We start from the raw sequence: 18,233 nt of genomic DNA, 5'->3' as shown, positions 1-18,233 counted from the left end.
CGATACACTCTCTCTTCTCTCTCTCTCTCTCTCTCTCTCTCTCTCTCTCATACTCTTTCTTTCTCTCTCTCTCTCTTTACCGGCTATTATCTCTTTTAATTTCAGAGGAATATATTTCTCTCTTTATATTCGTGATAATTACTCTTTTAAAATAATTAAGATATATATATTCTATTAAATTTTTAAATCATTTTTTTGTAAACGTAAGTTTTACGTAGTTATAATTGATACGTTATATTCTCTTTTTTATCAACTATCGATGTGGAAGAATATGATGTAACGAACGAAATGTAACAGTATTTTAAAAGTATTTTCATGTGTAAAAATAATTTATGTTTACATATAATTATCGACCGTTTTCTTTTCTCATTTGAAGAATTTCTCTCTTTATATTCGTGGAAATATATCTTTGAATAGAATAAGTAAGATTATATAAATTTTATTAAATATAAACTATTTTAACTGCATGATAATACAATTTTTATGTAGCTTTAGCTAATAATTATATTCTCTTCTCTATCGATCTATATGTATCGATGTAGAAGAATATGATAATAAACGAGGATAACAACGTTGGAAATATTTTCGTAAAAATATATTGAATAAATACATTTTTTTTAATTCTAATTTAATTGTAAGTATTGTTTTGGATACATCGCAACTAGTGCATTGGAAAAATTATAAATAAAAAAATAGTTTATTTAAATATTTAAAAATTGTTGAAATACCATCTATTTATATCGCTATCGTAAATATGAGAGTCCATCAAAAACATCCTCGATTTCTTCCTTTCGTCCAAATACCGATAGTACTATCATTATTCGATTGTGATACCATCGATGATAAATGGCATGCGTACCGAGGGCTGCAAACTTTGTTTCATTCTCGAGATATTTTAAATGCTTATGGTCGTATCCTCGCAAAACAATTATATGTTCCCTATATAATTAAAAAAATACATTATTATATTCGCATCCATATACTTATACTTTATATGTGAAAAAGTTACACGACTCAAATTTAAAAAATTTGAAGAAATTAATATTAAATATCTACTTTCAAATAGATTAACAAGAAAACAGAAATTTTGTATTACCCGGAATTCTGCCATTGAACAATATAGGGATTCTTTGTTCGATCGTTTGCTAATTTATTATAAAGACCAAGTATTCCACGTGTTATCTACAAAAATATCCAATGTATATTAAAGCTTGATTAATTTCTTATTAAACAATTTATTTGAAAACAAATATAAATGATATATTAAAAATAGAGATGTTAAAAATAGAGATCTAATAAATACTTAAAATTATTATATTTGCACTTGGTATTAAGAGGCTAAAATGCTTTAATAATTATTTATATTAATTCTTACTGTACTAGCTGTCACTCCTAATTCCATAGGAATATCAGTATTAAGTATTGAATAAAAAACATATTCATCGAGTCCAGCTCGGTTTTTAATCATTCTAAATTTTTTGTTTCTTCTCTTATATATAATTTGCTTATTCAATTCCGATATTTTTCTAAAATCGATCATTTCATTTTATAAAATTATAATATTAATATTATTTATTTGTTAACATTATTTATTTGTAGTTGATTTGAATTTCTTGTTAAATACATGATATTATATACATAACTATAATGATAATTACAGCATTTAATATTATGCATATAATTCTTCATTTTTAAAGAAAAAAATTATATTTGCAATATATTTATAACTTTATATAAAATTATCTGTTCCATTCTTTATTTAAAATGAATTTATTATTACAGTTTCTTTTGTTATTTATGTTTTGATTTTTCATTTTGCAAATTACATAAACGTTTACGTATTTCTTATAAATAAAAATATTTTAGTTATGTATTTCTAACATGTTTCTCTCTCTAACAATGATTCGTTATATCAAAATTCTGATACATACATTATTTTAGTTATATTAGTATAATAAATCTCTGTCTTTCATTTATATATTAATGCATCTAAAAATTATTTTAATTTATGTACTTTGTACAATTTTTCGAAATCTAGCCTAATCTCCATCTCTATCTAATTTAACTAATAAATTCCTATTATAATATGATCGCATTTCAATAGATACTTTTTGCTAACACAAAATATATTTTTGTATTAATTTTATGTATTAATGTATTATGTATATTAATAAGTGCATAATATAATTTTTTCATTAATATGAAAATTTTAATTGCATCACAATTCTTTATTATCGATACAACAAATAAATAGTTTTTTATACTTTGAGAGGATCTTCTTCATCAATTGTCAACTTTGTTATTGCCTATTTGTAAATTGCACGGTACACGCTAAATCACACAGAAATTTAGAAAAGAGATTTACATCTCTTTTTCAGTCGTCTTTATTATACTGACATTTTATTAATATTATAGATGATATAAATTACAGTTGCCTTCAGATAGTACACAAATTTACCTCTCTTAGCTAACTTTCCGCATATTCGAGAAAGATACAAGTTAAAATCTTCTTTTTAAAGAGAAAGCTTTTTTACGAACAAGATATTTGTTTTTATTTTTCAAAATAAAATCTTTCAAAATAAAATCTCTAAAATATCTGAATTCGCAATGTTGAATGTTCCGAGTTAAGCGCGATGCTAGAAATCGGTCTGAGATCTTGGATGGAATAAACAAATCACATTTGAACAATTTGGCCACATGACCAATGCGATTGGTTAATTCCTTCTTCATCTGAAATCTCCGACCGATCTAGCATTAAGACACAAGGCCACAGATAAATTTGAAAAGCCATACCGGCCTTCTTTCTGTTACCGTCAAAATCGCCGGTATACTACAATCAGTATATCCATTTTCGATTAGGAAACTACGTGACTACATCCACTTTCTTCTTTCGATAAAATCGTATCGTCAAAAGTAAATGTGATTCATGTCTGTACTACATCCACAGGACAGAAGTGTTCCGACTATTCCTTCATATGGATAGTCTACACGTTTCTATTCTATGAATTCGAGATGGCATCTTTCCGTCTCCGACACCCATACATACTATTCGTATTTAGGGAAATCTTGTAGGTTTTCCTAAATACATTCATATATCTTTTACATACACACTTAGATTAGTGTGTTACGCACCAATCTAAGTATGTATGTAAAAGATATATGAATGTATCTACCTTGCATAGATCTTCTTCATCTTCTTTCTTCTGGCCAGACTAAATCCATCTGTCGTTGCACCTGACCAATATTCTGACTTCACATGCCAGAAAACAATAAGGAAAAATACTCCTTTTTATTGCCGATTAATCATCGCTGCCAATAATCGTAAAATATATGATTCGCGAAACGCGAACGCGTTGCGAAGAGATCATTGTATTAACGAAATCGATTAAATATTAAAATAAATAACTGTCAAATAATTTCATTAAAATTAAATGAACAAATTTCGTGTTTATTCTTTACTCGCGTTTATTAAAAATATATATCAAATTATTTTAATTACTATCGATTAGAAATAAATCTACATTAAAAAAAAATCTTTATATCAACGTTCCGATTCGAAAAGATCCGATCGCAAATGTTATGAAATTTCGATTAAACTTTATAAAATAAATTTCGGGTGCATTCCGTTTCCGTTACCTAATGTGTATAATGCATTATTTATTCTTGTTCAACATTTGGTGAATAATAAAAATAAATGACGCATCATGTGCATCATGCGTGAAACGGAACGCAGCCTTCATCATATCAATAAAACTTTAATTTAAAAATTAACTGAAAATGACTGAATCGATTACCATGCAATAGAATCTAAGGCTTATATACATATTGTCATCGATTCGAGCGATTCATTGCTGAATCTCATCTCAAAAGCATGCAAAGATGAGAAATTCAGATGAATGAGATAAGATTCAAAAGGAAAGATAACAAATTTCCCTCATATTAATAAAACTATCTCTTTGTATCTTGTAAATTATTAAAAAATTTTTTGTATAATATATCATTTTAAAATTAAGTATATTTAAGAGCAAAAACTGAACGAGATTACAAAAATAAATATAATTAAATTAAATTCTTCTATTTCAAGACAAAATATATATTTAATCTCACATAATATTAACTGGTATAAAATCCAGTTAATTATTAATCACTTTATATGGATAAGTTATAAAAGTTTAAGTTAAAGTTGAAGTTGCCTTAGAGAGGAATGTAATAATTAATAATCGTATAATACTTTTGATAAAAAGCAAGATTAACATATGTATGAAATATATTTATATGTTACATTGAAATATTATTTTAGTGATAATATCTACACAAACAAATTGTAAGGCAATTTCTTAGAAAACAATACGTGTATGTTGTTTTCTTGCATTAACTTGTATAAATTTAATCCTAGATGAATATTTGAATATAGGATAGATAGAAAAAATAATAAAACAATATTTGTTACACTATAACAAACATTTTTCCATATTATATTATCTATAAATAATAATTCTATTTATTCTAATCTTTTTTTATATATATTTTTTATTATAGTATATTTTTCATTTTATGTATTTCATGTAAGAAAATATCAATATTTCATTTTTTCCTAATCAATATTACAATATTAATATCATCAGCAAACTTAAATAATTATCGTAAATTAAAAAGTCAGTATTTAACGTTTTTTATTTTTATTAGATCCCTATACTTTTTTCTATTTATATTTCTTTATTTTCTTTTTTATATTTTCAAGAAATTATACTATACATAATAAGCATAAAAGTTCAACAATTTTTGACTATTTAATTTTAATATTGATCACATGCAGCCAATATTATTAATAAATTAATATAATTACGAGTATTACTAACAAATGTTTATTATAATATTTTCAATTCTTCAAAAAATTTTACATATGTGTACAATGTATGCATACAAGTGCATTTTGTACGAACTAAATCAAACTCGTATTTTATTTTAATCTGTTCTAATTTATCCATTTCAAGGCAATGGATTTGTGGAATATTATACATATACTTATCCGTTGTTATTAAATTCATGCATTAGTGCATCTAGATGTAAGGTATGCGTAATAACATTATCACACATTCGTTATCTTAATAAAAACATAATTAATTCAACCTTCACCGACTCGATGTGGAGTTATATATGCAACGTAGCTACGATGATTTTGTAACATATAAATGTAAAAACCAAATTAAAAATTAATCGTTATTAAAAAAAATAATTGTGAAAAGATCTTGTCCTCTTAGAATTGGATTGACATTCTCTCGCACAGGACACTTGCGCAAAACACTCGCGAATAATACATTATAATCGCACGCGGACTAATAATTTAGAAAAGTTTTCTTTCGCGTGGAACTAGAATTCGATTGAATGAATTTTATTTAAAGTTTATTTAGTCCGATAACTTGAACGACACTCTCGAAGCAAACGCGCGTCGCGACGAACCGGCTGCGGTTCATTCATTTTCAATTTAATCGGCGACGAGGATATGTTAGTTTCCCCACCGTTGGATTTTTACAAGAGAACGATCTTGCTCAAGTATCTAAAAATTTATCTAGATATATCATTCAGATAAAAATCCAAAAAATTTTAAATACCTAAGGAAAACTGTTCTTTTCCTGTGTATATCCTTGTATATCCGGATACTGAGCCCTCCCACTACGTCAAGGTTGTACCCGTGAGAGGAAACATATCATTTGAAAAATGTAATATATTCTATCACCTATATTACTATGCAATTATTGGTTAACATTTAGAAATAAATATCAAACACACATCAATTCGTCACCACATTGCGAAATAAAGTCAAAGATAAAAGGATTGAATCACTTATTATTATTACGATGTCTATAAGATATATGATTAGATATTAGAGTTCAATGGAATGGTAGATTAGTAAAAAAGAGATTAGTAAAAAAGAGAAATATTACAATAGTACAATAATTTATATTATATCTAGCATTTTTCGTGATTATGTTTCAAGAAGGAATGTGAGAAGAGCGGCATGTGACGCGGCTATCTGCCTGTACGAGCCTCGGTAAGGGAATGACTGCGCGCTTACTTCGTATTAACGCATCAACGCCCATTCGCCCGCCTGCGACAATAGAGGGTAGCAAACAATAAGATCACGCGTCGATCATTTACCAGGTGTACAAATATGAAATGACGATTTGAGAAACAGATGGCGCATCAATGCAGTGTGAAAGATTTAACATTATACGCTATTTTATTGTACCATCAACAAACGCGCAAAGTGATTTGATTGAAAAATGTTTGCATAGTATTGTATTGCTGTGTTTAATATGACGAAATTTGTATCAAATAAGGAGCATTCGTGGATAGCATTAATTTTTTGTTTTCATTTGAAGAAAACTGCTGCAGAATCATACCGATTACTTGGAGAAGCTAATGGTGAACATGCTCCATCGCAAAAAACGTGTAAATGATGGTTTCAGCGTTTCAAAATTGGAGATTTCGATGTTGCAGACAAGAAACACGGAAAACCGCCCAAAAAGTACGAAGACGTGGAATTGCAAGCATTGCTGGATGAAGATGATTTACAAAAACAACTCGCAGAGCAATTGAGCATTAGTCAACAAGCTGTTTCCAATCGCCTACGAGAGATGGGAAAGATTCAGAAAGTCGGCAGATGGATGCTACATGAATTGAACGAGAAACAGATAGAGAGGCGCAAAAACACATGTGAAATTTTGCTCGAACGATACAGAAGAAAGTCATTCTTGCATCGTATCGTTACTGGGGATGAAAAGTGGATTTTTTTTTATAATTCCAAGCGCAAAAAATCATGCGTAGACCCAGGCGCATCATCGACCGCAAGACCGAATCGCTTTGGCAGGAAGACGATGCTCTGTATTTGATGGGACTAGAAGAGTATGGTCTATTAAGAGCTATTGAAGCCTGGCGAAACGGTTAATACCAAACGCTATCAACTACAATTGATCGATTTGAACCGTTCGCTGCTTAAAAAACGATCAGAATATCAAAAGAGGCAACACAAGGTAATTTTTCTCCATAACAATGCTCCTTTACATACGGCAAAACTAGTTCGGGACACGTTGGAAGCACTCAGCTGAGAAGTTCTATTCCATGCGGCTTACTCACCAGACTTGGCTCCTTCCGATTACTACTTGTTTGCATCGATGGGTCACGCACTTGCTGAGCAGTGCTTTGGTCGTACCAAGATGTGAAAAAATGGCTTGATGAATGGTTCGCAAAAGGGGAAGATTTTTACTGGTGTGGTATCTACAAATTGCCCGAAAGATGGGAAAAATATGTAACTAGCAATGGAGCATACTTTGAATAAATCTCTTTTTATCATTCTTCCGAATTTAACGTGTTTTTTTTGGGGAAAAAAATCGTCATTTCATACTTGTACACCTGGTAACTGTCGAAATAGCATATTTCAAAATAAGTACAATAGAATAATTTATTTGTTACATTTTTTATATTCTCCGATAAATTGCTTTATTTCTTAAACTCATTATGTATACACACAGTTCATCTTTATCTTAGATATTTTAATTGTGTTACAATAATTAAGCGATTATTAGTTTTTAATAACTTTTTGTCACGAAATCCGTTCAATGTACACAATATTTTTAACAAGAGATTTACGCATTATGGCTTTTTGTTATTTTTGAATTGTTTAAATATGTCATTTATTACGTTTTATTTTGCATACTTAAATTTCGGTAAAAGTAAGTGAATTATATATCTCTACAATGTTATGATATTAGAAACACTTCATGTGAGTAATTATATAAATTATATACATTGAACGATTCGAGCCATTAAAATTAACCGCCAAATTCTGAGAAAATTGATATTAGAAATTATTTTTGTGACGAAATACTAATTGGATTTTATTTAATTTTACGTCATCTAATATATAAAGCCAAATTATTAATATATTAATGTACTGGATTCGGTCATATTAATAAAGTTATTTAAAATATATATTTTTATAAAAAAGATAAAAAAATTGTTCAGTATTTTATTCATTATTTGAAATAACTCCTTTTAACTATTCTTTAATTAATACTTTAAATATGTTTTTTGATCTTATGTTTTTCATTTTTGATAAATCATATCAATCAGAGATCAGTCGTATTAAAAACAATTTCATTAAAAATATGTATTTTAAATTAAAAACATAAAGCAGTTATTTAGTATTTAATATTTTACGAAACTTTTTTTAGACTTATTTCTTATTTAACATTTTAAATAAGTTTTCGGAATCAAAAATAATGTTTCGTAAATATTATTTAGTATTTGTCGCAAATATGAAAAGGAAATGTGAAAAAGATGGAGCGGCATGCGGCACCTGTCTGTACGAGACTCGAGACGATAAGGGAATGACTACAACTATGCATAAACATGATGCACCCCGTTCCACCCCGTGGGCCTTCCCCACCTCAAGGTCGCACGCTAACCGTCCAACTGTCGAAATATTAATAGTAAAATAGTATATTACAAAATAAGTAAAATAATTTATTAGTTACATTTTTTATATTTTCCGATGAATAGACTTTATTGCTTTATTTCTTAGACCCGTTACACACAGACTGTATGACACAGCTCATTTATATCTTAGATATTTTAATTGTGTTATAATAAGCGATTATTAGTTTGTAATAACTTTGTTTTAAAAAAAATTCGCTCAGTGTATAATACAATATTTTTAATAAAAGATTGATTCTTTGCTTTTTGTTACTTTTGAATTCTATCATTTACAATGTCTTATTCCGCATTCTTAATTCATGAAAGATAATAGTTAAATATTATTCCAATTCACAATATAATATATAATGTAAAATTTGTTGAATTCTAAGCATTAATAAAAAATATGGTGCTAATTTAAATAGAACAGTGATTTGTATAATTTCTGTATTCTATGTATCCGTGATTCTGTCACATACATATTTTCTTTCTGATGAATAAGTAATGAAATAATAGTGTATTGTATAACGCAATCATGTAACAAGACTATGCCAACCGAAATTAATTAATTTTTTATAATGTAGATTAGTGTCAAATATTCTGCTTCTTACATTGCAGATTTATTTTGCTTATCGTAAGATACTAAATTCAATATAAAGAGTAGTCTTATTTAATCGAAAAGTATTAATCAAAAGTATTTAAGAAATATTAATTAATTTTAGTTATTTTATCAGTATTATTTTGTGCCAAAATTTTACGCTTTGAAAAGAATAAAATTATATTGTTTTAAATAAATTCAGTTTAATATCCTATAAAAAGCAAAATTAATTTGGAATGTAAGAAGCAGAATATTTGGCATAAATTAATGTTACAAAGAATTAAATATTTCGGTTGGTCTTGCGTATTTGCGATATACAGCGAATTATTATTTCATTATTCATGTATATTATGAACATAATACGTATGCAAGAATTATAGACATATAGAGCACAGGAATTACAAATCACTGCATGTTTTATTACGATTAGTAAGTTGGGTCTTAGAATTCAACAAACTTCGCATTGCATTGTGAATTTGAATTTATCTATTACTTTTCACGGATTAAGAATGCGAAATAAAATGTGAATGATAAAATTAAATGATACAAAAATAACAAAAAGCCGCAAGAAAATCAATTTTTCAAATATTGTGTACACTGCACGGATTTTGTGTAACAGAAATTAGTTATTACAAACTAAGATTGCGTTCCACTTAACGCTCACATTGCTGGTAGAATCATTTCATCCTTGTCGTTTATCCAATATTAAACAAGGACAATGTTCGCGAGTGTTGCAAGCGTAAGTTAAGTAGAACGCAGCCTAATAATTGCTTATTGTAATATAATTTGAAATATCTAATATATAGGTGAATTGTGTGCGTAACGGATGTAAGAAGTAAAGCTAAAAACCTATTTAATCGGAGAATATAAATGTAACGATTAGATTATTTTACTTTGTAATATGCATTAATTTTTCCATAATAAGATAATCGGCGCATGGCCTTGGGGATTATTTTGGCCTGGAAAAACACGAGATGGCACGGGGTGGTACGGAGTGGCGCGGCGCGGCACGGCGCGGCGCCGTGTCACATTAATACGAAGTAACTGCGCAATCATTCCTTTACTGAGGCTCGTACAGGCAGGTAGCTGCGTCGTGTGCCGCTCTTTCTCATATTCTTTTTTAGAACATAATCGCGAAAAATAGATATAATGAATTATTGTACTTTATAAATACTCATACGATTACTAACTCGCATGATTAATTATTAATAAAAGAATCGAGATAACGATCATGTATCATTCATATCACCGGAACGGATATTTCATTTTGGAATCAAAGTGCAAAAAACATAATTCGTTATAATTTCGCAATAATTGTTGATGACATTAAAGAATTATTTCTGTTTAACGAAATTTTTTACTGTTGCTTGAGTATATATATATATATATATATAATTTCTCGATTATATTTCGAACAATATTACACGAGTCATAAAAAAGCAATGTTAATAAATACTCTCTTTTGCAAATAACGCAATTCGTGCGATTCTTACTTTCACAATTAATATGGAATGTCTAATTAATAATTTAAACAATTTTTCGTTTACGTGCATTTTTCATGATCCGTATAAAAAATTGAGCGTAATTTTAAACTATTTGTCGGTAATAAAAAAAATATTTCTCTACTAATCTCTAACCCATCTCTTCTATTGAACTCTAATCATATATCTTAATCATATATCATCTTAATCATACATCTTATAGACATCGTAATAAATGATTCAATTGTTTTATCTACTTTGAATTTATTTCGCAATGTGGTGACGAATATTTGATGTGTATTTGATTTATTTCTAAATGTTAACCGATAATTGCATAATAATATAGATGATAGTATATAGATGATAGTATATATTTTTCAAATGATATCTTCCTTCTCACGGATACGATCTTGATGTGGTAGGAGGACTCAGTATCTGGAGGATATTACACGAAAAGAACAGTTTTTCCTTAAGCATCTACAAATTTTCGGATCTGAAAGATATACAGCTAGATGAATTTTTAGATATACTTGAGTAAGATCGTTCTCTTCATGTAAAAATTCAACAATGGGGAAACTAACGTACCCTTGTCGCCGATTAAATTGAAAATGAACGAACCGTAGCTGGTTCGCGTTGCGCGTTTGCTTCGGGAGTGCCATTCAAGTTATTGGACTAATGGATTTTAAGTAAAATTCATTCAGTCGATTTCTAGTTCAAAGACTTTTCTAAATAATTAGTTCGCACTCGATTATATATTATGTATTATTCGCGAATGTTTTATGCGAATGTTCTGTGTTAGAGGATATCAACCCAATTTTGAAAGAAGGAGGAGGTCTGAGAGAGTCATCGAGCACTGATGGAGCAATTTTGCGGTAAATTCTTTACATGTGTAAAATTAATCTTTATTTGCTCGTTCTTAAATCTTAATTTTATTTTACAATAATTTAAAAATAATAATTTATAAAAAGAAGAATTACTTCAACATTTAAAATTTTTTACAAATTTATTTTTGTTCAAATGTCTTTAGAGAAGGTATAATTTTTTTTTATTTTCATAAATATCCAATTAAACGATAAATAAAATATCTGTTGCTTACAAAAATTATATTCTCAAAACTACATGATTGTTTTTAAGAAAATTCTGCGTTTCCATAGTAATTATTTTTTTTTAATAACAATTGTTATTTATGTTTATGTTATGTCCATTTTTAATTTGGTGTTTATGTTATGTCCATTTTTATATTTATGTTACAGAATCATCGTACGCTACGTTGCAGATATAATTCCACTGTTGCGTATCGGGTCGGTGAGTGTTGAATTAATTATGTTTTTATTGAGGTAATAAATGTGTGATGATTTTATTGGTTACTGTTATGATTTTATTGGTATATCTAGATGCATAAATTTAATAACTTTAATAAATTTAATAATTTCACAAATGCATTGCCTATTAAAATGAATAAGTTAGAACAGATTAAGGTAAATTTAATCCTGGACTTCCTAAAATTCCTAGAATTGAATTTATTGTGCATACGAGTTTGATTTAGTGCATATATAAAGTGCATTCATATACATACATTGTATGCATAAATATAAAGTTGAAAGTATTTCTTGAAGTATTTTAATATACAATAATAATAAATATATACTATATTGCAGTTTTTAAAAAGATTACAATATAATATATGTGCAAATACATATATAGTATATATTAATAATCCAAGATTGAATTATTGAAAGCAAAGATTGAAGATCCAGCTTCAATCGTACATTAATAGGCATTTTTCTAGTATTGATAATATTTCAATGTAGCATATAAATATATTTCATACAATTTGTTAATTTCTCTTTTTATGAAAAGTATTATACGATTATTAATTATTATATTCATCTCTAATGCACCAACTTTAACTTAAATTTTTATAACTTATCCATATAAAGAATCTCCATATAATCCATATAAAAAATAAAAAAAAATGATTAACTAACTGGATTTTATAGTTAATATGACGTGAGATCCAATATACATTTTGCTTTGAAATAGAAGAATTTTAATTATAATTATTTTTGTAATCTCGTTCAGTTTTGCATCTTTTAAAATACTTAATTTTAGAACGATACATTAAACAAAAAATTCTTACAAGATTAAAAATAATTACAAAATACATAAAAAATTAATATAAAGGAAAATTGTTGTCTCTTTCGGATTTTATCTCATTTATCTGAATTTCTCATTTTCGTATGCTTTTGAAATGAGATTCTGCAATGAATCGTAATTCGAATCGATGCCAATACGTATATGGGTCTTTGATTCTATCGAATAGTAATCGATTCAATCATTTTCAGTTTATTTTTAAATTAAAGTTTTATTTATATAATAAAGTTTATTTTATAAAAAGTTTAATCGAAATTTGCGATCGATAATATTTGCGATCGAGTTCTTTTAAATTGGAACGCTATTGACATAAAGATTTTTTTTTTTAATGCAAATTTATTTCTAGTCGGGGATATGTATTTAATATATTTTTAATAAACTAGAGTAAACGCGAAATTTGTTCATTTAATTTTAATGGAATTATTTTTATTTGACGGTTGTTTATTTTAATCGATTTCGTTAATATAATAGCTCTTTCGCGACGCGTTCGCATTTCGCGCATCATACAAAAGTGTAAAATCTTATGATTATGTCGGCGATGATTAATCAGCAACAAAAAGGAGTATTTCTTCTTGTTGTCGATTTCTGGCATGTGAAGTCAGAATATTGGTCAGGAGCAATGAAAGGATTCAGAAGAAAGAGTCTGGCCAGAAGAAAGAAGATGAACAGGATCTATGCAAGATAGATTGTGTAACACTAATCTAAGTATGTATATGTAAAAGATATATGAATATAAGCCTGCAAGATTTCTTTAAATACGGGTGAGTGTACGTACGAGTGGGTATCGGAGACGGAAAGATGCCGTCTCAAATTAAATCTTAATTACTACCGTGTAAATTAAACTTTTAATAAAATTTCTAAATAGTGAAAAAAAAACAATTGTATCTCTATTACATTCAGGATAGAAGCGTGCAGACTATCCATATAGAGAGTATAGGCATCTCTGTGGATGTAGTACAGACATGAATCACATCTACTTTTATCGACAGAATCAGATAGTAGATATAGTTACGTATGTCTCTAATCGAAAACAGATGTACTGGCGATAGTATACGGGGGGATTTCGATGGTAACAGGAAAAAGGCCGGTATGGTTCTCTTAGGTTTCTCTCTGATCGACACAAGGCTCTAAAACAGTTATCGAATCTTCAAGTAAAGAGTAATCGATTCACGCACATCGATATATCGCAATATAGCAGCATGTCGATTGCAATCTACAGTAATGCAGTATCGATGCGCACAGCGATAGCAAACAATTTCAAAGTAGCAGCATAGTGTTTGGTACTTTTAGGTTAGAATAGCTGTTTTCATAATTAAAATATTTTGCTTTGATACGACAATGTCGCGCGATCGTCACGAGACGTTCGCACATTACACACTAGCTGATGATCGAACGTAACTTCACCGGATGGAGTTACTCGTCGCACATGCAGAGGGGACTATCGTGGAGTGACAGATTGTCGAAGAACAATATTTATAACCTCCTCATTAAAACGATTCTAATTAAAGTTAAATCATTGGTGATCTCTTATTTCAACGGTGTACGTGGATTTGCCGAGAGAAATGACCTCAAACGAAGCAGCCGTGTCGCTCGGTGTTGCCCGGGAAGACATCAACTGGCGGAAAGATTTGATTTCGCAATTACGCGAGAGAAACAGATCGCAAACCAATTGTTTTGCAGATCTCATTAGCCTACGTAAGTTTTTTGTAGATTTATTATTAAGTTAACTCGATTGGATGCAAATATCAATCTATTATTCGTCTGTGAACACAGAGGACTATCCCTCTGTAACTATTGTTTACCGTGACTTATTTGATTTCATTTACAATTAATTGTTTTATTGTCACTTGATTATGTTTCATTAATTTGCCTATTTTGTTTAATTTTCTATAAAAAGATCCACTAGACTAGCTTAATAGTTTATTGATTCTGTTAGCTGCGTTTGTTCTGCTAGCTTGAAGTCGTTTACTTTGGTTTTAGTGTGTAAATTGATTTGACTACATTTCTGTTATATTTTGCAGACAATAGATTATTTGAAAATGCAAATACATTGCGAAATTCAAATATGCAATTGACAATTGCAAATGAGACTCTTCGTCGCGAAGCAGCCAATGGTGGTATTGGCATGGGTGGAAATCCCGATCTCGAAGCTAGACTCTTAAAGCAAGCGGAAGAATTGGCAATGCTGCATAAAAGGAAAGGAGAACATACGCAACAAATAGTAGATCTCAATAATAAATTGCAGGAAATGACAAAAGAACTTCATGGAAAGGAAATTAGGTAATTTATGATCATAATCTTTATCCATAATTATGTATTACTTATTAATTAATTTATAAATTTATAAATTAATTTTCATGAATTTATAAGATTTTCTAATCCATTTGTGTTTTTCAGTCTTGCAGAAAGTTCGGAAGCTAATACTAACTTACGTTTAGAAATAACTAAATGTCTTGCTAGAGAGAAAGATTTAGAAGGCATTAATCAGATGCTCAAAGATGAACACCAAGCCTTGCAACTTGCTTTTGCATCTTTAGAAGAAAAGCTTAGAAAAACACAGGTAGGTTATGTAACATTTTGTTCTTTGTTAGAAATTTATATACTCATATTTTTTTTGTACATTGGTAATGGAAAGGAGATTACTTCTTGTAGATATTGATGTTTACTTATATCACCTATTTACTATATAATATTTATTTGAAATAATATTTATTTTTCAATTTATAGGAAGAAAATCGACAGCTGATCGAGCGTTTAATAAAATATAAAGCCAGAGATGCGGAAAAGATGAATGAAGAAAATGATAACTTTTTAAGGTAAATGTACATATATTAAGTATTTATTATATTGTGAATTTAGAAACAAAAATCGTTTATATTGCTTTTTCGTATTATTAATAATATAATTTGCGAAAAGTATAAATTAATGAATTCTGATTTGCATTAAAATTTAGCATATTACGCTAATATTTTTGTAGTTAGAATTGTTTCTGTAAAATTAAGAGTAGTGCAGTATTTATTTTCGCTATTATTTTGATTGTATTTTTATTTCTTGGCTATCTTTGTATGCAATATAAAAACTATTCTGCATGCTAATTATTTTGCGCTAGTTTATACTCTTGTACTTGTAGTATAGTAAATGTATTTTTGCTTAATTACCCAGCTTTTAAAAATTATTCTATTTTTCTGCACTTTAGTTAATTTAATTTTTATGTATTTGTATATATGTTTATGTATTGTAGTACAGTTTTGCATAAAAGGGTGTTTAGTTTATCTGCAACATAATCTTCTATCTAAAATCTTTATCTTTCTTCGACACTATTTTCCTATAGAATTTCTACTTTTTTTACTAAGTGGATGTTATTACTTCTGTCAGAGTACATACAATCTTATTCAATTTTAAAATATATTTGTTTAACTTATTTCAGTTTAAGATCCAAACTTCACTATGTATAAATCTTTTCAAGTTTGTTTTTATATAATTCAGATTGTTATTAATTAAAAACATTTAAAATGCATGTTATAAATTTTAAATTTTATACATATGAATTATATATTTATTATTGTGATATGCATTCTATATTCTGTAATAAATATATTCTATAATAAATCTTCATTTAATTAAAAAAATTAATTTATATTATAGGAAAATTCAACACAAAATTTTTTGAGCATACAATTAAATTTATACATTTATATTAGGAATAGGTTTCATATTAATAATAATATTTTTATGAGCCAATATGATACTCATTTCACTATTTGAGCTTTCCAGAATATACACAATATTCAGTCACTCTAGGGCTTTACACAAGCACTTCACACTGCTTGACATTTTCGTTTCAGTTTTACGAGCCCAACAACCTTTTTGATGCATACCTTATCAAAATTTGGGTAAGTTTGATGAATTGCAGTGAACATTCCGCTTATGCTAAATTATAGCTTTGGGATGGTAACTTAAAGCTACAGACTATATTGCACTTTGTATCTCATGATTTATGTACTTTATCTGTTGGTAACATTAATTATGTAGCATGTATATAATATGTTTATATTGTCGTACAAAAAAAATGAAATATTGTATATGTTACGATATAAATTCTTATCTGTAATTATTCGTGCGTCAAATGAAAGATGAAAAAGATATAATAAAAATTATTTCATAACACTCGTAATCATAGAAAACAAACTTGAAAAGATAATAAGATTTTTCAATCTAAATTTAAATATGCATTTTTTCCTGTAATGTTTTCATAAAAATATTGAGATTTTTTTCAGTGAAATGAACATTCTGTAACAATACTATTATTTTAAATTATTTTATAGATATGTAAGAAGAATGAAAAACACATATTAAAAAAACAAAAATGCATTGAGACATATTCGTTTAAATAACGAATATAATCTTTTTACATTAAAGCAATGGTGTGAAAGAAAGCGCAACCGTATCACCGTTGTTACGCTTAAGTTGCTTTGCAACTTTGTTGAATGCTTATTAAATATTACATATACTTAATGTATATTTCTCATTACACTACAGGAAGAGACAAGCAAAGATGCAAAAGGAATTGGAAGATGCAGCCCGAGATACGCGACCTGTTAGTCCGGATCGTTTAAGCTTAAAAGAAGTTGCTGGTCTTCCGACAGCAGTGCCAACGAAAGTATCCGTAACGTTTGTACGTTTAATCTAAAATATATTGTGCTATCTCATCGTAAAAGCATTAACACCAATCCGTATTTGACATTCCTATATATTTAATAACATTAAAACACGGTGTGCATGCTTTGTGTATTACGAATGGATTTATATTGAATATATATTCAATATAAATTTTATATTAAATTATATTGTTCAATTTTTCACATGTCTTTATTTTTACTTTAATTACACAAAACAAATAGACAAATATTTCTTTCTAGATTTATTTTTTAATACATGATCTTTCTTAAATATTAGATTATTTGTTTCTCTTTTACAGCCAGTTACACCTTAAAAAGTGGTGTAAATTACATGCTGTGGTTGTGACGTTACATGAACGGCTGTGTATTATACATACTTTGCAATGTGTATTTAACATATCAACCATGTTCTTTAGTTAATTTATTTAACATTATATTTAATTAAATTAAAAAATGATTAATTTCTTTTCTCAACAACAGAAGAATACTTTTATGTAGAATTTTGAAAAATGAATGTACTCTTCTATCAATTGAAAAATAATCTATTAATTTATTTAGTAATCACTGAGACACGCTGAAATAAGAGTACGTCATTTTATTTGTACAGTTATATTAATATATAATAATAAAGAATTAAGTACATATATTAAAATGATTTTTCTGTTTATCTATATTATTATGAGTTGTATTTTTTACTTGATAATATTCATTATCATAACACATACATTACTACACTGTATTAAGGCTGTATTTAAATATATACTGCCAATATTATAAATCTATAGTATACATTGATATACATAAATCTATAGTATACATGAGCTATAGATTTTTAGTTTGGATAGT

At 27.9% G+C, this 18,233-nt stretch overlaps 1 protein-coding gene across 1 annotated transcript in view; it reads left to right on the top strand.

The window, feature by feature from the left end:
- Positions 1-14,270: 14,270 nt before the first annotated feature.
- The window catches only part of LOC105627652 (autophagy-related protein 16-1-like), a 5,078-nt gene continuing 1,115 nt past the window's right edge, over positions 14,271-18,233 (top strand). The window contains exons 1-6 of the mRNA XM_012208929.1: positions 14,271-14,403; positions 14,730-14,988; positions 15,106-15,268; positions 15,436-15,524; positions 16,554-16,601; positions 17,248-17,383. Coding sequence (XP_012064319.1) covers positions 14,271-14,403; positions 14,730-14,988; positions 15,106-15,268; positions 15,436-15,524; positions 16,554-16,601; positions 17,248-17,383 — 828 coding nt within the window. The remainder of the gene's footprint in view (positions 14,404-14,729; positions 14,989-15,105; positions 15,269-15,435; positions 15,525-16,553; positions 16,602-17,247; positions 17,384-18,233) is intronic.

The sequence above is a fragment of the Atta cephalotes genome (genome assembly GCF_000143395.1).
Source record: "Atta cephalotes unplaced genomic scaffold scaffold00009, whole genome shotgun sequence".
NCBI lineage: Eukaryota > Metazoa > Arthropoda > Insecta > Hymenoptera > Formicidae > Atta > Atta cephalotes.
Note: the sequence above shows the minus strand (reverse complement) of the source record. Positions and strands in the feature narration are given on the sequence as shown.